Genomic DNA, 19,770 nt, shown 5'->3' on the forward strand with positions numbered 1-19,770 from the left:
TAAACTGCTTTGACGGACACGTAACCGAGCCAATGAAAAGGCACAAACGTCACCGAAGGTTGAAAATGTCTTAGCCAATAGAATTAGAGATTGAGCGGGACGACTGAAACGGAATAATCTCGCCAATGAACACTAGATGGCGGTGTCGTTATATCGATTGAGGGAAAAAAAAATACTGTAAACAAAAATGTGAAAAAATGACCCTAACAATCACAATTAAAAACCCTGACGTTATTTATCATTTTTCAGCAATTATTTCTATTAATATTAACATAGAGAAATGAATAAGACCTTAAAACAAAATATAACCGCATACAATATAAGAATACACACCCATCAACAAATGATGTCATATTATAACAGATGGTACCTCACCACAATCCATTTTCAAAAATAAATAAAATAAAAGAAGGACAGAAAATTGCTCAAGAAAAGGACTGATCAGGACAGATAACAGTGGGAGCACAGACAGCAAATAACATCCTCATGTTCACGTTTGATTGTCAGTCACTGCTTCAGCTGGACAGTGGCTGTGGCAGGCTGCTTCATTTGAACTGCATGGATGAGTGCTGAAATTAGCTACTCAATTAATCTATCATACACAAATACATGTAGTATACAGCTGCACATAAATAGATGCAAGTGCCATATAGATATTCCTTGCCTGCCTATATCACTTTACTAAGTAGCTGAATGTTCTTTTTGCTTGTTTCATGCACTGCTATGGGTTCCTAAGCATTACAGCTTTTATATTAAGATTGGGATATTCTCCCTTTTGTCCATCACTTAATGTGCTGTTTGGACTAAATAAAAGAGGCCTTTGGCCAGTGATATTAAAAGTCTAGCCCTGGGGGCAGTTGCAGTCTTTGAAGAGTCTTCTGTGGTTGTTAAAAATGTTGATGATAAAACAGAGAGCCATTGAAGGCACAGATATTACAGGAGAAATTAACCAAGTATGAAACTTTCCAAACTGCATACTGAATAATTTTATCAGTGAGACTTTGTTTTGGGGAAAAGGCTAAGGAAAGATTTCTGTGTATAAACACATTTCTGCTTATTGCTTTGGTGATTTAAATTATGACCATATATTCCCTTGTGCGTTGAAAAGAATATGAAATAAATCAGATGATTAATTGTATACATTACTGAAATTTAAAATTATAAGGACTGTATGTTTATTTTTTGATTGCTTGTCTCACTCTCTGTATCAGAGCAGCAGCCTTGGAGCGGGTAGAGACATTCTGTTCAAAGGAATTAAGCCATTCAGTAGCTGGATAGGCTACTTACTCACTCTGTCATTCTGCAGGCTCCTGACCTTTGCAGTTAAGTAATGACAGCATTTTTCTTAGGCAGAAGAGGGTGTTTCACCTTGACTCATCTAACTTGGCATTAAACAATTCCTCGTGCAAGAGAAAACATCTCAGGGCGTACTGGCACCTGAAACAAAATGTATGAAATCTAATTGTGAAACTGCAGCTGAGTTGCTAAATTGGGAAATGTGTTGCTAACCTCAATAAGTGCCTTATCGTGTGTCAGTAGCTGGCCCATACTGAGCAGGTGTTGAGTCACTGAGCATCAGTACCAGTATTACCCAGAAGGAATGAGTCGTCTTCATGCATGCCTGAAAGCTTGAGAAGGCTTTAATGTGCCACACGCTGCCAGGACACGTCTGCAGATCCGTTCTCATGGCTGATATGACGCTGATGCACATGGAATTACTCAACACATTTGCTTTGCACTTTGGTACAGATTCCTGAAGGTGTGAGGATATAAGAAGTTGTTGGGGCTTTTTTTTTTACATATATATTCTAACTGTAACATTCACTACTCATCTCCTTTCTATCACCACACAGCCTGTTTCTAAAGTAAGTATAGATTTTACATTCTTTATCAAAATTTTAGGTATTTGTTTCCAGTTACAACTGAATTTTTTGTCATTATGGCAAAATTCAACATAAAGTTTCTCTGAGCCTCAGAGATGAAGAGCTCTTTATTATTGCCTTGCCACTCGCAGTGCTTACTTAATTTCTACATAGCACTTACATTACTGGATGCTCGTATTTGCGTTTGTGTGTGTGTGTGTGCATGTTTGCTTTTTGTCCCCGCATATAACAGTTTGTACATGCATATGTGACTGAGTACACGCATGCATGAGTGTGTGTAGATATTCGTAAATGAAAGAGAGAGTGAGAGAGTCATTGAAGCATGTCGTGTCAGCAGGTTGAGTTAGTTCTGAAGTCTCTGTCATGCAGTCGGACTGCCGAAAGAGACCTTCGATCTTCACTTGACTCAGCTGGAAGTGACTCGATGCTCCTGGATTTTCCAGCTACAAAGCCAACAATTGCTTAATAATCATCACATGCCCACATAATAAAAATATGATAACTTACGCTACTAAAAATTTATTCCACCCCATGTGAATATTTTGTTAAATACTATCCACTCTATCAAATTGTCTTCTATTAAGATACACATTTCACATGTTTATAGATTTTTAATGAAGACATTGCTTAAGTTATAGCAATTGAAATCACTTTCAGGCTGTTCCTTAGTGCCTTCTTTATTCAAGAACAGAAATGTTAATCTGTCTGGTCAAACCAGTTGGCATCATTTGGAAGAGACAGTCTCCACTGAATTAAAAGAAGCCAAATGACATCATGAAGAATAATGTTTGCTTCCTGAGCAATAAAACATTTGAAGACCAAATAACATACGGGATCACTGCATCCAGAACACTGGGGTTCTGAGTCATCACTAATGTTGGTTATAAATGAATAGGTTTAACTTTCCATAAATGTGAGCCTATCTACTAATTTTTCACATCTAGTCAAGCAAAGCCTCTTTGTGATTTTCATTAGCGTCCACTTCAAGATTTTCACAACTCCGATTTCACCCACATGTAAAAACCTGTTTATGAATACTTCATACTTGACCAAACATCAGAGTGAAACTGCACAGATCATTACACATCATGATGTAGGTCTGTTTGTGAGAATATATAGATTAACTAACAGGACAATACTGAGCATGATCCGTCTACAGGAGAATTCCTCTGCACTGTGCAATCATCATTTTCCAAGTAACTCAAATGAATGGGCCTTAGCAGTATTTTAAAGTGAAGAACCATAAAAACCTTTCGTCAACAAAGCCTCACGTGTCAACACATTAGCAGTGATCTAATGGAGTTTGGCAGTGAGAGGTGGCCGTTCCTTTTCTCCAGAATTTGGTGGCTGCAGCAGCTGTCGTAGCCTGAAAATGGTTGTTAGGACTGTGAACTGATATTATTCCATCTGGTATCAAGAAAAAAATAAAATGTGGTCATGTATTGTACAATTATGGACCTACGGCAGATAATGTGAACATTTTGGTCATAGCTAAATAAACGTAAAATCAATCAGACTCCTCAGTAAACTGTTTGAACACTCCTGTTCTTATGCTCAGCTTTGTATAAAGGAACAAACATGCCACCAAAAAAGATGAATCCCGAACATACTCATTGTTGGAAATCTCAACACCATTTATTTTGTGCCAAATATGCAAGAATAGAGGCCTTTTCTTGTTTATCTCGCCTGTCGTATACCAACGACCCAATAAACTGTTACAACACTGATCACACACATCATTTCTAAACTTAGTAAATATATAAAAGATCCAAGTGAAAAAGTTTATGGTTATTGCTAAAGTTGATCATGCTCATGTTAATGTGGCAAATGACCTTATGAGCAAATGAACACCTTAGCTGTTGTTACCCGGTAGCTGAGTATTATTATTGGACTGTCTGCATAAATTGTATGATTCAGGCAAACTGTATAATCAAACTGCATAATGGTCCAGTAACCAAGCGGTTTGCAGGAGGACTACCATAATTTCTGTCAGTGTGTGTTTGGGAATCAAACCTCCAACCTCGGTGCGCCAGTGCTCAGCTCACTGGATCAATGAAGCTACAACAGCTGCCTCATAGTAACTTAACTATTTACTGCATTTCTCAAGAATGGGAACAACTGAAGGGAGCAGACAGAGCATGACACACAGCACAACACAGCGTATGTAGTGAATAGTTTTTTGGTGCCCCTGTTCAAAACATAGTGTTTGATAGGAAGTCTGATATACCCTGAGCCTCTTGCTCTTGTTCATCTTGTGTGGTGACATTTTATTGGATAAGGACAGGGCTCTTCGGTGGCGAGAGGGGGTGAGAAAAAAAAAAAAGACTACAGAGCCATGACAGGAGAGGAAAAAAATCTTTAAGCACCTGTAGTAAAACACAATGCATAGTTTTGATAACAGAAAAGGGAGGAATTTTTGTAAAATGGGCCAAGTCACGTCTTCAAGGCATCCGAGACGGAGAGATGAAAGAAGAAGCAGGGAGCGGAGGAAATAGGGGTTGAGGAGGCGTCACCTGGAGAACGGCCTGTTACTGACAGGATCCCAACCAGGCAAGACGCCCTAAAAACTGACTAAACATACCTGCTATGTTTTAGGGAAAGCAGTGGGTTGTTGAGGTTGGATGCAGTTGCAGACAGCTGTTTCGAACCAGATCGTCAACTTGCTGTGAGCAAAGACTTGGAGGTTCGAACAGGCAGATGCCAGCGATATCTTAAACAAAAGACGCAAGATGTTTACTCTGGAGTTTGCGAAACACAGGTCTGTCATAAAGGTCTGTGATTGGTATTTGTCAGTAGCAGGCACAGCCAAGATCAACAAGAGGCCAGCGATATGCACGCAGTCCGAAGAAATCGAGGTGGAGGAGAGAGGGTGGTGCGCAGCAAGGCCCATTTCCTGTAACGTTCCTGGTGTTGAAGGCTCATTTACGAGCAAAGAACCTGAATTATGTGTTTACTCTGCTTCCAGATGGGTCGTTTTTGTTATGACTTAGGTGATAAGCATTTGTATGATGGGGCAGATGTGACGATAACAAATGTTTACCATCGTCTGGGGTCTAGGTGGCCATGATTCATCCAGACAACGCCCAAAAATGGTGCGGGGGGGCAACCAAACACCCTCCCGCCCAAAACAAACTGTTGTCCCGACCAAAAAACATCAACCTAAACAAAAATTCTAGATAAGATGACTTTAGCCAGGTGAAGGGCATTAAAGGAATTGAGGGCAGAGAATTCCAGTTGTCCTGTAGGTGTCAGCCAATTGACAGAAAGCTGAGTGTAACGTAAGGCAGCGCTGATACAACAAACACAGGAACTTTGACCAAATCAAAGTACAGTTTCTTGTTTACTGTGAATCATCGTGAATGAAAGAAGGCAAGGAAGAAACTCAGCTCTTGATAACCTGTGCGTTGACTGTGTGCACACTCCATCATGAAGAACCGAGACGTGTGGGACAAACTTGAAAAACACCAGCATCATCTTTTGGTTTGCATCTAGGTATCCTGCTCTATTGAATGAATGAATCTTCCGTTAAGGTGTTCCACTGAAATCACTGGAACGAAACAAAAATAAAAAGCATAAACAAAACCCTCGCCGCTGCCTTTCTCTTGACAGCTGCACAACTTGTACTTTCTCATGTACTCTCATTCTAATTGTAGCTGGTATCACTTTTCAAACCCTTGTTTCATCCAGGGAGGCTTTTGCTGAGCACACTTGCCATTTGTCAGTAACGCCCTGCTTCGCATTCACACATGGGAGCCGTAGTCGTCAGTTTTTATGTATAAAAAAAATAGGTATTGTGCCGTCCTCCTGATGCAATTTGATGGTATCTTACCTTTGGGTGGCTTGAAACTTTCATGCGTAATCATAGCTAAATCCCATGAGGCTAACTACCTCGCTAAAATCATAAAGTATTATTGCATGGTTTTCATAATGGTGACAAACAACAAACAGGCAGTGTGTGGCAAAAATCCAGCAGGAGGACAAGAAGAGGCAAGAAGAACAGAGAGGTTTGTCATCTTTTCAAAAAGTCACAATATCATTTAATATAAAACACCTTTAAATTGAACATAATGAGGAATCCGTGATCAGGAGTTCCACCAATCCACTACCACTTGAACGCTGCGGTTGGGGAGGAGCTCCACCTCGACGGCAGCTGACTTCAATGGTACATCCGAGTGCACACAGAAAAGGGTTGAAACATGCATTTACTACGTTGTACAAAGTCAAAAGCGAAAAACAGGAGGTCTTTTTTTTTGCCGTTTGTGGCAGAAAGTCTCTGCCGCCTCGTAAGGGATCCAGAGGCAAAATAGGGGACAGTCTTGATAGTTGGGCATGTACAGAGGTGTCCATTTGTTTCCTGGCACTTAGGGATAAAGTGCCCTCCTCTCTTTTAGACCGACAGCTGAAGGGAAAGCGGAAACTTGGTGTAAGGCAGGAAATTGACTCAACATAGTTTAGATATTCAAGATAACAGTTGTAGATTTGCTTAATTTTGACAACCAGCAATGTCAGTGCGGCTCCTGTGCTGTGAAGTCCGCATACAGTGTTTTGTAGGTCTTGGCAGTAACAGATATCTGTCTCTCTCTCTACACATGCTCCCCCACCATGTTGCTGGTAACGATCAATGAGTGAGGAAGCACAGTGTCCATTCAATTTTTTTTTTTTTCCAAAGCAAGCATCATCTTCCTGTATCTATAACAATCCCATAATGGTGCTGCGTTTTTGAACGTCAGCCACGTCAGAGACAGAATGAAGAGATTCCTCCCTTCTGTCCATTCACACTGACAACAATTTGATACACGCATTTCACTCCCAGCTTCATTCCTCCCTCTGAGCCTCCCTCCCTCTTTCTCTCTCACCCTCTCTCCTATCCACACAGACACACACATACACACACGCTCACACTACGGATGCCACGGAGGTGACGGAGGTCACCTTATTGTCTTCTGCCCAGGGCTGCAGGTTCTGCAGGGCGTAGAGGGAGGAGTTGTGCAGGCAGAGTGGGTCCGGCTGCAGAGGCTGGCTCAACGTCTTCTGGAAAGCTTCCTGCTGAAGCTGCAGCATCAGCCGGTTGGCCTGCTGCCTCTCTGCCTCTCTCTCCTCCGCAGTCTGTCTCCTGGGTGAATGGAGAGACAAGAACAAGGAGCAGAGGAGGATTTAAGACCTGTGTAGTGTTTATTTTTATGGGGGCATGTACACAACATCAAGTAATGCCACATACAACAACACTGAGAAGAAACATATCAGTTACATATTTTTTTTCAGAGTCGATTGCAGATTTTGGGGCAGATTTTTCATGGCTACCAATGTCAGCGCAACAGCCACTGAGCAGGGAAGCAAAAGCACAGAAAATAAGGAAAGAGGAAAAAAGAAAAAGCAGTTAAAATAGTCTCGTCAAAAAATTACTAATGAAACCTGTTCATTTGCAAATTGGCTGCTTTTACTGTATGTTTATTAAACGCATGTGCCAGTTTCTCCCGCTTCAGGCTACATGACAGCTGATCAAGATGAGTGACAGGTGTTGGCGAGGGAACGTGACTAATGCAGGGGGGAGGAGGAACAGTACACTTCCTGCCTTAAGGTGAAAAGTTGCATCTGTCTTTTTTTTTTTTTTTGTCTTTTCAGCGCAGCATATGTCGACAGTAACATACACCCTGCATGTTGTGTCAGTAACTGCTGATATCAGCATTTGCAGTGACAAAAAGTAGTGTGTGTGTGTGTGTTTTCCTGAAACACACAGAGAGACAGCATGCTTAAAATGATGTGCTCTTTTAATGGAAGAGGTCCCTGTCGGCATTACACAATAAGGCACAATGAAGAATGTATTAGGCTCTTTTGAAATTATGGCGGTGGAGCTAATAACACACACTATAATAAAGAAATGATTGCTGTCAAAATTAACAACAAAATACAAATGGCAGGAAGGAATCACAGGCAGAAGCACACCTCTAAAACACTCTTTCATGCACACCAACCTCCATCCATTAGCCACACATTATTGTTAACAGCATTATCATAATCTTATTCGCTGCCTGTTGATTTGATCATCCTCTTGTTACTAGCGTAGTCGTCACACAAAGACATCCCTCATGCTCATCCTATCAGGTGCACACTACAGGGAAAGGCATAAATCTCAGCAAAAGTAGGAAATCAGAAAAACGAGTTAAGCCAATTCCCTCGTTACTCGTGACAAGTCGTTCAGTCTTGGATTCAGTTTGGTTGTGTTTATTTTAAGCAAATTCATTGTTATTACATCAGTTAGTAGAAAAAATGTATCTTGCTTTTTTTCAGTGCTAAAGAGGGTTTTTTTTTAAATATACCTTTTAAATTTTATTCTTTTTTTTGAGATCAAATTATATTTCAATGTTATATATTTATTTGAGACAAACAAGCCAATAAACTAATTCATAAATGTTAAGCAGTCAAAAACACAGTTCAGTTAAGTGTTTTCTATCTTTATCAAATTCAAAACTGATCCTAAAAAAAGCTTCAGGATCATTTAAACATTAAAACCCTTTAGGTAATTTAGCTGTTTGTAATGTGCCTTTGAAACATGCGTCCTGCCCCTTTAACTAAAGGCAGGGCATCATAATTTGATTTCCTACTCATTTACTTCCAAATGGCTATAAACAACAGTTAGAATGAAGTGAAGGAGTGTGTTTGTGTTTTTTCTGTCTATGGACTTGGCAGTCAATTCCTCCTGTGAGTGTTTCAGTATTGCTTTGGACAGCAATTTTCTAAAAGGCCTTTCAGGAGGCTCAGGAGTGATTGTGCTTGGTCAAGTGAACTGGCCTCGACTGGCAGCTAAGCTAAGCAAAATAGGTGTTGTGTTGTGCAACGTTTCAGCTGTGGACCGTTTTACTTTTGTTTAAAGTAAAACACAAGTGAGCGTTTTGGACCGAGAGCAAAACAGAGACGCGTTCACTGCCGTCGATTTATGGCGCAAGAAAAATTGGAAGGAGTGGCTCTACTGAGTGAACATCCTGCACTCATAAAGACAAACAGCTTATGAAAAATCCACCACGGCCTGTTTGTGTGTTTTGCTTAAGTAGATCATGTGGGAGAAAAAAAATGAGCAGAATATGTCATGTGGAAGAGAGAGTTATGACGCTTTGGATTCACTGCTCTCTACTTTCAGACAGCTAGAGGATGCTGAAGTGAACCAAATCATGTTCCAAGTGAAACAGTGCGCTGAGGGAATCTTACCGCCATTTTGTCCGTCTATTCTGAAACCAGGTCTTGACTTGTGCATCTGTCATCTTCAGGGCCTTGGCCAAGGTGGCGCGCTCAGCCGACGCCAAATACTTCTGCCGGTGAAAACGTTTCTCCAGCTCGCAGATCTGCACTCGGCTGAAGGAGGTGCGAGGCTTTTTCCTCTTGGGCGGCGTCCGGTTTTGATAAGGGTGGCCAATGCGCCGGGTCACAGAGAACGGCGAGAGGGCAGCTGAAAATGGGAAAGGAAAAAAAAACGTAAGCATTATGCATTGTGTTTGCAGTGGATTGGATCTTTAAACACCATGCACGTCATTGTTTAAAAAAAAAAGTCAGTGTTAGCATTAGCAGTAAGGTTAGAATAAGTAATTGAGGTGTTTGGACTTAAAGGGTTTAAGATTAATGTTCGTTAGTGTAAGTGGTTATTTCCATTTCTAAATTGCAATGATCTGTGCGTCCGAAGACTAAACTTATTTCCCTTGAGGTTTTGTTTGTATATGCTCATATTATAAACACAATTATTGTCCATTTTGTCTTAACTGTGGAAAAGCCAGTGTGCTTGGCTGGGGAGTCTAAGAGGAGGCCCAGAAGCTGCCAATTGAAGAAGATAAATGTAATTACAACTACAATTCCCCTGCCAGATTTTGAAAACCAAATAGCACAATGAATTGTACACACAGGAAGTCAAAGGAAAAGTCATATAGAGGGACATTCAGAAAGCTGGGATGTGCAGAACAAGTTCCAAAAACAACTTAAAGTAAGGTATTGGTTGCAGCTGGTGATAAATTGGCCTCTAATTAAAAGATCAGTAGAAATATGAATGTAAACTTACACTCTAACAATCATTTTTAAATCTTCACAAAGACAGAAACATTTCACTGTTTAATTGGCATTGATCAAAAACTCTTTGCACGGCACACAAGAGGGATGCACTTCAAAATCAGCTGTGACACAAATGGGTGAGGTAAGGGAGGCGGTTAGTAGGGGGAGAGGGTGACTCACCTGGGCAAGCCCCCTTTGGGAAAGGATAGTCTGCTAGAAGGCCATTGCCGTCTCGCAGGTGAGCGAGCTCGGGGTAATAGCATTTGGCTAATGTCTCCACAGTGCTCCAGACAGGGACCCTGCCGATGTCTCCCTTGGGGAGAGGACAGAGGGACCCGGTGGCCCCCGGCCCCCCTGTGGCCTCTCCGGCTCGGTTCTCCTCTGCCTGCTCCCCTAAAGGAAAGGGAGACACAGTGAGGTCCCACATCTGGAGCACAGCAGCAGCTGCCGCCGGGCAGGCACCGGCGCATAGCAGCTAATCACATGAAGGAGGCCTGAATGATGAACAGAGTCTACCTTAACGTTATTTACTGCTGGTCTCTTAAGTTAGCATTTGAAGAGGTTTTGCTACAAAATGAGATATCTTCCATTTGGAAAAATAAGTGACAGCTAGCAGAGTTACGAAGATAAATCAAGCACATACTGGTCGGCCAACAGGAAACAGATAATCAGTGTCATCCTATGACAATGTGACGAAGGTCGAAACATGATTTAATGACCTCTTTAACAATGTTAACCTGCTTAAAACAATGTCACCACTAATCTCTGCTCACAGACTTTCAAACTAACAAAGTACAATTTTGTAATTTTGTTTTTATACATTATTTGTATATTTTTTTTCCATCACATCAATCAAACATATTCAATTTTTGCACAAAATGTTTTCCATACAGACATGAAGCATTTCCCATTAAAGCCTGTAACAGTAACTTTACGTGACTGATCTTGCGTACACATGTACTGACTGGACTGCTTTGTGTCTTTTCAGTTGCTTTGTCAATGTTGTTTTTCAAAAACATAAGCTGCACATAATCACTGTGTGAGTCTATACTGTGTTTTTTTTCTCTATCTGTGCCTCCCTGTCACATCTCACGGTATCTGGGTATTAATAACAACTTATCTTCTGCATCATAAAATATCTATGAATCCTGTCTATTTTGTCAGCCATGGGTAAACAGAAGATCGATAAATGTAATGAGATCGTTTTTGGCCATAGATCCACTCCCTAGCCACATTCTCATTTTGAAGCAGACTGAAAATCAACAACGAGGAAAGAAAAAAAAAACAGTTTCTGTTTCTTTCTCTCCCTCTCTCTCTGTATCTTTGTGTCATTCCTCCCCAGCAAGCTGTTTTGCCTGCTGTCTTACAGGGTGTTTATTTGTTTTTGTTTTGTCAGAAAAGCTCACCAGGAGCCAAAATGAATATGAAAACATCTGCATAGGTGTCCCCCGAGGGCCACGAGCTGCTGCTGCTGCTGCTGCTCTCAGAGTTTCAGCGACCTGAAAATTCATTTGCCACACAGATGATGACAATTTGGATGGAAAATGGAACATGAAGCTATTATGCGCTCGGCAGTCATTTCCAGGGAGCTGCCGACATCCCCTGATGGTGCTGAACACGAGTGGCAAATTGAGGCGTACACAAGCAAATGATTTGTAAAGTAAAGACAAATCACTGCAATGTGCTGTTACCGTCGGTCACATAAAGTTAACGTCAGCCTGAGTGTAAATTAGCAACAAAGATTTAGTGCCTGAAATGAAAACTCACTACATTTTATTGTCCTTTGTGCTGGATTTATAGTGACCAAATCTTTTTTTCTCTTCTTCTCATGATTATTTTTAACCTCCTGTGGTAATAGTCTTATAACATTATTATGATCAGGTTTCACATTATGAATGATCTGCTCTGATGTTCAATAATAGTAAAAATAGTAATTGTGTCTTTTAAATATTCCTCTTGGGACTTGGACAGGAACCTATGCTATTTAATCATAAGTTTATAGTGACAAAATTCCCATTATGTTTCTTCCATATTCCACAGTGGACTGTAGCACCTGTGTCAACCTTAATGGTGAATTTATGGGAACCTTATTTCACTGCATGGCATGTTTTTTTTTGTTTTTTTTTTAAATCTCCTGTGATTCCTGCCCAGATTCTCATCATGATCATTCTATGGTACCTATACAATATATGCATTTAAAAGCAGTTGTTTCTTTTTGGTCGGCCTCTCATTGCAATGTGTAGCCTCACGGGTTACATGCTGAGAGCGAGCAGGCCTGTTGTTTCTTCCAGCGGCAGGTCTGGCTGAATAATACTGCATTAGGTGGCTATTTCAGGCCATCTGTAGGCTAACTAATGGACCAGGCACATACAAGCATGTTCACAGGCAACCCAGCAGGAGCCCTTGGACCTGCCAACTGCAGCAAGGCTTCACTTCACAATGTGCAAACCACTGATAAATATATGATACAAAGATGCTATGGATACTGCATGAGTCATGTTTAATGTTTTGACTGAGGGTGTAAGCCAAGGACTGTTCAGGATATGATATACCCTCAGATTTATTCCTTTCTATTATTACTGGGGCTGTAAACTGCTGTGTATATATAGACCAACATTGATGTGACGTTTGAGCTTGTGTGGTCCAGCACTGGTTTGATTTTAAACCAGCATCCAAATGAAAAGACTCTCCCTGCTCAACTGCATCAGGCCTAATGAAATAACATGAATCAAAATAAACCTTGTTATCTTCTTATAATTCATAATATTCCTGTATTCTTGTATCAGATGTCTTCATTATGCTGTAACTATATAATAGCCAGGCCCTACAATATTGTAGGCAAAAAAACAATATGTATAATTTTAAAGGTATATCTACAAAGGAGGATTGGGCCCAGATTTCTCAAAATTTGTCCCAGTTGTACATCAATAGTCCACACAGAAATATCAAAGGCAGCGTATGGAGCAAACAGGCCACTGTGATAATAATATATATGTGTTTTTTTTTTCCTGTAGAGTCTAAATTCAATGAGCTAAATAATGACTGGGGTGAAAAACGTGTATCTTACATTAACCCTAAGCATTTTCTGCAGGCTGTAAATTCAATTATTAAATATTGCTTTAATACTTAATTATTTTTCCTGATTATTAATAGTTTTCCTGTACAGCCTGGAAAACAGTTAAACAGTGAATCAAGCATCTGTGTAGAGGCTGTGGAAACATCCTACTCAGGTAGAGGTCGTGTTGTGTTTTATAGACTAAACCATTTATTTTAAAAAAGAGAGAAAAATCTTGTTCCCTTAAAAAAATGACAAGAAAGAAAAAAAAAACACAAAAATGATGCAAAATCATTTGACTTTTCGTTCACCTCCGTCAAATGAAACCGAAAATGGGCTGGAATACTAAATCTGCTGCCTGGGTAATACAATTTAGCATAAGCATATCAAAAAATAAAATGCTACCGTGGAGAATATGTTTCCCATAATAAAACCACTTATACTTAATAACACTTCTCGGTGACAGCGCCTCCCTTCCCCACTGCGGATATTACCTTTGTAGCAATCTAATAAATATATCCGTGAAGGATTCTAAAGGGGATATTGAAATATAACATGAACATATATTGCTATTTATTACACTATACGGGACAAAAGGCAGGGACACTGTCTTCTGTCACGGCGAGAATGAGGGCAGCTAGAAAGACCAGGACAGGAGCGGGTCCAACACGGAAATAAAGTCCCATTTTTCTGCTCTGCTGCCATTAAAACCCAGACAGAGATTTACCGGAGAAAAAAGGGGTTTAATTATGTTTTTTATTGGTGCTATGTGGCCTGTAGAGCTACACATGCTGTATTATGGCTCAGATTACTGCCAAGGTGCCCAAACGATCCACATTATCGTCTGTCATCATCATTATTATTATTATTATTATTATTATTATTATTATTATTATTATTATTATTATTATTGATGAATGAGCATTTTTTAAATGATTAGATTAGTGTTTGGCCATCGTTATATTTTCTCATTTGCATAAGCAAATATACGTGTTTGTCCAAGCTGTGACTTGATGATTTAAAATTCTTTGTGCTGTAAAACACTTTTTTTAACGTTTGTTTCACGTTATTAAAATTATTGTTATTGTTAAACGACTTCATTATTTTCAGTTTTTTTTTAAATATGTTTTTATCTCATCTAAATGTTGCCATTTAAACTAGACTTGACTAAAAATTGTTAAAGTTTAGTAAAATCAAGTAGAGGACACGACGCACAGCGAAATGACAATGCTGTGGCCACAATTATACTGTACAACTACTACTAATAATAATTGTAATTACAATAATAATAATAATCATGAGAAAAAACATAAACAAAATGTACAGGGTTAAACCCACGCGCCCTGAGTAAATACAGAGAAGAGCTGGTGATCAACATAAAAGGCTACGTCTTATTTTTAGACGTGGATTAATTGATGCCTTTAACGCCCCAAATCTTAATCCCTTGCCTCAGCCTGATAAAACTTCTCACGATTTCTAACGTGACTTCAGGCCACGAGGACGCATGTCAGTGTGAAAAACGGGGGAAATCTATTGCGCAATTTAACAGGTTTCGTTTACATCCATGCGAAAAATAAATAAATAAAAAGCCTCCCATGGCTGCCAGAGCTGGGAGCCTTTGGCAACATGTTTAGCTGTGTAAAGCTGCGCGGGGCCGTTTTTTCTCCTCCGGTTTCAACTTGGGAAGCGAAGAGAAAAACAAGAAGCAGGGAGAAACATTTAAAATGGTTCTCTGCCCATCAGGATAGATGATAGTCTATTTGATTTACGGTCTTTTATAGAAAACAGAGCAGGCTGAATCTGGATGGTGTGTGCATGTGTGTGTGTGTGTGAGTGTGTGTGTGTGAGTGTGTGTGTGATGCTGCTGCTGCTGATCTTTGGCTGATCAATACGGTGGAAAGATATAAGCTGCGAAATAATTACAGCGACACAAAGCTGAGAGAAATTAAACGAGAGGCCCTCGGTGACTATGAGTAAAATTGATAAGCCTATTTACACTGTATCTTTTTGCAGTTGACATATCGTCCCCCAGTATTTAATAATTAATCAGCTCGAAAGAACGGAATAGTGAATATTTAATGCGTGGAGAGGTGGGGGGATGAGGGGGGGGGGGGGGGGGTCATGATGTTCTTCATTTTCATCTTCATAACGATGAGGTCATGAGAAAAAGAAAAAAACAGTGGAACCACCCCCTTCAAAAGACCAAAATAAATAAATAAAATAAAATATATCTTACATAAAATAAAGTCTGATTGACATAGTGGAAGCAACCATACAGGTTTTTATATTCTTGTATTTTTTATGATTGATTTGAATGATTGTAAAAGTTACGTGTTATTTTTATGCTACCACCAAAGGCACTTTGTCAGTTCTGCTCATCAGCGTGATCAATGTGTAAAACTAAACAAGTAAATTGATTAAAATGTTCTTTTCTGTCTCTGACGCTTCGTTTGAATTAATACTAAACGTTATCATGTGAGCAGTTACTTTATTTGCACCACAGACAACAGTTGACTGGCATGTGGAAAAGCGTAATTATGAGTCCTAGTTTCTTTATTTCTGTTAATATATTAATTATAAAAATGGTCATTTGTCACGTTTTTGTCTTTATTACCTTTTTTTCAAAAAAGAGGAAAAGAAAGTCTAATGTTATTAAGTTTAAAACTAAAGGTCTGCATGGAGTCTACAAAGAAGCTATTGTTGTCCTATTTTGTGTTATTGCAGTGTCATGGTATTTACTGAGCCTATACTCTCAGATGTTTTTTGCATTGTCTTCAAATCCACGAGCTTACAGAGAAAGAAAACGATGAGTTTGAGTAATTTTAGACGATAATAAAAAAAAAAAATGGGTTGTCGAAATCTTCAGCCTGAGCCTCACAGGTCCAGTGAAAGAGAGAGTCTTTAATAGCTCACTGATTAATCGCGTGTAAAGCTATTTTAATGTATTGCACTGAAGTATGTGAAGTTAAAATGAAATAATTTCTTGAATTAAAAAAATAATATCCACTATTAGTTCTAAACTGTGAAAACATCACAATAATAATAACAATAATAACAGGATAATATTCATTGCTATATAGGTTTTAACCTGCCATATGCTGTTACTAATATGCCTCATCTTGCTTTCTCGATTGGCTCGCAGGAGAAAAAAAAATCATTCATCCTCATGAAAAAACGGGGAACGTCGTTATCCGTCATCCGCTGTAAATGGAGAGTGATGGTCCAATACTGATTCATCAGCATGTCCATGTCAATTTCTCCTCTCGTTTATCAGGCTGCCCTTCCAGCTTAATAAAACTGACTGTGTGTGTGCATATACGATTCGTTATAGATTACAACCTTAAGATGAAATCACCAGCTCCACTTTGTCGAGCTATTAGGCCCAGTTTAGCCTGCACACTTTATCGTTCAGGGGCCTGTTTACAGCACAAATGTCAGAAAAATCACAATTCAAACCTGCACGGCCATGAGGAAAATATACAGTAATACTGCTGCTCTGTGCAGAGTCTTTGGGTTTATTTATCAGGGTGTGAAATGCAGGTGAGGGTACGTGTAGATGGTGTGTACATTAATTACTCCTCTGGCCGACATCTGTTTTAACGTGAAACACAAATCAGCCCACAGGTGTTTCAGGATCACGAAGAAACTCTTTTTTTTTTTTTTACCTGTTAATCTGTCCTTGGCAAACCTCCTACTGCTCTCCATCCACGGGAAAGTGAAGTTTGCCGCATTCCCCATCCCCATCCCGGGCACCGAGGGGATGCCGGGTCCGATGCCCGGCGGATGCGTCGAAGGGGGCGGATGTGGCGCAGCCGCAGCGGGCGGTGGTGGCGGAGGTGGCATGGGCCTGTGCGCTGGCACCCGGATCACCCCACCGGCGCCGCCCGAGTTCACGTTAACGTTCATGTTCATGTTCATACTGACATTCATGTTCATGTTGACGTTGTAGGAGCCGGCCAGACCCGCCGCTGCCGCCATGGAGCAGGCCGGGTTGTAGACGCTGTTGTACCCGTTGCTGTAGACGTTGGAGGCGAGCGCGTAATCCGGGTCGCCGGTCCGGTTGGGCAGCATGCAGCCGCTGGACTGGTCCGAGCTGTTCAGGATTTGGTCGATCCCGAAGCTGATGGGTTCATGCTGCTGCTGGTGCGTCTGGTTCACCTCCTCGATCCCGGTGTGCTCCATAGTTTTATCGGTTGTGTGTTTGTCAGTGTATTTTCTCAGTACACGGGTGTGTTTTTGTCATCTGGTAATTCACGCTTTGGGGAAAGAAATGTTTGTATGTATATTGCAGTGCTGGGCTGTTTTTTTTTTTTTTTCAAGGATCGACACAGGCCTCTTCTACTCCCAGGAAACCAATAACGAGTCCAGCGCCATCCAAAATCTTGCCATTATTTCTGTCCAACAGTGGGATCGAGTGTTCCCTAAATTAAATGCCTATCCGTCGGGCTAAGAAAGAGCGTATCCATCTTTAACAGCGAGTTCTTTCCTCTTGAACTAGACGCAAGGAAGCCTAACAACAAGAAAAACAACCGAAGACGCTAAATGGTTATCCTGAGTACTTACAGACAAAAAAAAATCCGTGATTTTTTGGGGGGAGGCAGTTCTCTGGAGAGGCTCGATGCGCTTTGTTCGCCTACTCTGGCACAGACGATCCATACGCAACGGGCATGGTAGGATACCCAAGCTCGTCGCATCAAAATAAAGCAGGAGACAAAACAAAACAAAACCGGAGAAGCGAAAACGAAGCGCTGACCTCGCAGGCTGGGTATTAATTGGAGGTGTGAGCGAAAGATGACTCTGTTGGGCTGAATGGTGAAGTGCGTTTCAGCAGGTGAGACAACCCTCTGCGTAAAAGCTGCCATTCGGTCATCCAGCCAAACCTCCCTCCACTCCCTCCCTCACTCTCTCCCTCCCTCACTCACTCACTCTCTCCCTCCCTCCTCCCCGGCAGGACAGTTGTTTTGCTCGGATATCTTAAAGAAACCGCAGCTTTTTTTATTTTCTGCAGCTTTTCTGGATTTAAACAGGAGGGTTTGTGCCTTTTAGTGCTGCTGAGGCCCGGGTCAAATACTTTCCTTAATTCTCGTCTACATATTTCAGATTATAGAATAACGTCTATCTTACAGAGTTTGGTCTCATGTTTGATATATTACTTTTAAGATTTACATTAAGACTGTGTGGTTGCAGGGTCATTTATTTAAAGCACTATAAGTGCCACCACTATAAAACCCTCCCCCATGGCAATAGTGATATTTTCATTCATTCACTATTATGATTATTATTTGGTGTTTTCAATACGTTTATCATTGGAAATATGAAGTTAATTTTGATATGTGTGTGTCCATGTTCTCTCAGAGTATTGCTGAGTTTTTTTGTTTAAAACAGTTTAAAACGTAAACGCACTGTGGTTGAATGCGTTCATGTCCGGGCCTCCAGAGAACCCTCTATTTGATAAGATTTGCTTTGAGAGCTCTCTGCCACCTCAGAAGGCTGCTGCTGTTGGACGTGATTTGACACAGAACTTGACAGCAGGTGAGCACTTCAAGGCAGCAATGAAACACGGGTGTCTCACAGAACTCGTTCGAGGACCCCTAGAGTTTCCTGGTACCCGGGATCACCGACACTGGGATCAGGTAAAGACAGAGCGCTGATCATGCTGGAGAATGGGCCTGAACGGTGTCCCCTTAATTTTACAGGCGGGTTACGTCAGTACACTGTGTCCTACAGGATACAACAAATACTGGAGCAGATTTATGTGTGTGTGTGTGTGTGTGTGTGTGTGTGTGTGTGTGTGTGAGAGAGAGAGAGAGAGAGAGAGAGAGAGAGCCAGGCTGAAGCAATAAGCTGTTGCACTGTTACGCACAATGAAGCAATAAATCCACTGATATTGACGGGAAGCGTGCAGAGTATAGGCCTGATTTAAAGCCACTGATAGGCCGAGACCAAGGTACATTATCACAAAGTAATGAAATGTAAACCCAGCAGTAAGCGAAATTTAGCCTGTGTACAGGAACAACGGTGTGCTCAGGTGTAAAACAAGCTTTTCATCTCCAATTGAACAGAATCGAATAGATAGATGGATAGATAGATAGATAGATAGATAGATAGATAGATAGATAGATAGATAGATAGATAGATAGATAGATAGATAATTAAACAAATAAATAGCAGCGAGAGTCACATCATGAGGCCAAATGCGAAACGCGGCGGTGCTGATTTGCACAAATTATTTAACCTTTCTCCGCCCGAAGCGACGACGCGGATCGCCAGGGTCTCAATTCAATAAAGATGAAAAATGGCTCATAATAAAACCGCGACACGGGGAAAAACGAATTTAATATATCACCGTTTTATTACGCACTTATTTCACTTTCTGTGCGAATAAAGATATCTCTCAACTGCACAAGGTGGCTAGAGGGAAGCATAAAAATCAATTGTGTGAATTCAAGGCCATATCAATAACGGTACGGGGACGAGAGCAGCGCGAGTGTAGCTGCCATTAGGCCTGTTTATATTTGCGCGTTACAATAAAATGAATAGGGACGCGAGGATGCACTGAGCCTCAGATCAGCTTACTGACGAGGTAATTGGCCGTTTATGCAAAAACCAGGAAGATCTATGGGCAGGAAGGCGGAAAATAATGTTTGAAAGCCTCTTTGGAGAAACACATCTCACCCTGTTGGTGATGTCAACAGCAGAGACGTGATGTCTGATTGTAAGTTGCCTGTTTACAGCAGCACAAGGTTTCCCAAGCTTTACTAGATCAACAGACGCATCTTACTGGTCCAAATAAATGATTAC

At 40.7% G+C, this 19,770-nt stretch overlaps 1 protein-coding gene across 3 annotated transcripts; it reads right to left on the reverse strand.

The window, feature by feature from the left end:
- Positions 1 to 5,812: 5,812 nt before the first annotated feature.
- tlx2 (T cell leukemia homeobox 2) lies at positions 5,813 to 17,810 on the reverse strand. Of its 3 annotated transcripts, XM_041048569.1 has the most exons (5): positions 16,635 to 17,810; positions 10,095 to 10,307; positions 9,087 to 9,324; positions 6,816 to 6,996; positions 5,813 to 6,282 (listed from the first exon to the last, which is right to left on the reverse strand). In XM_041048569.1, the coding sequence occupies exons 1-5, from the start codon at positions 17,149 to 17,151 to the stop codon at positions 6,271 to 6,273; spliced, it is 1,161 nt and encodes a 386-aa protein (XP_040904503.1). In that variant the 5' UTR covers positions 17,152 to 17,810; the 3' UTR covers positions 5,813 to 6,270. The 3 variants fall into 3 exon arrangements, with proteins under 3 accessions (XP_040904503.1, XP_040904502.1, XP_040904504.1); XM_041048568.1 differs by lacking the exon at positions 5,813 to 6,282 and having other exon boundaries at positions 6,501 to 6,996; XM_041048570.1 differs by lacking the exons at positions 5,813 to 6,282; positions 10,095 to 10,307 and having other exon boundaries at positions 6,501 to 6,996.
- Between the last annotated feature and the right edge of the window lie 1,960 nt (positions 17,811 to 19,770).

Source organism: Toxotes jaculatrix, chromosome 10, assembly GCF_017976425.1.
Source record: "Toxotes jaculatrix isolate fToxJac2 chromosome 10, fToxJac2.pri, whole genome shotgun sequence".
NCBI lineage: Eukaryota > Metazoa > Chordata > Actinopteri > Toxotidae > Toxotes > Toxotes jaculatrix.

Bases quoted from the DNA above. Each gene is read 5' to 3' on its own strand.
- tlx2 (XM_041048568.1), bottom strand. From the start codon at position 17,151: ATGGAGCACACCGGGATCGAGGAGGTGAACCAGACGCACCAGCAGCAG. The intron at 9,325-10,094 runs GTGAGTCACCCT...TCCCATTTTCAG, and splicing joins CCCAAAGGGGGCTTGCCCAG to CTGCCCTCTCGCCGTTCTCT. The intron at 6,997-9,086 runs GTAAGATTCCCT...CCATTCACCCAG, and splicing joins AATAGACGGACAAAATGGCG to GAGACAGACTGCGGAGGAGA.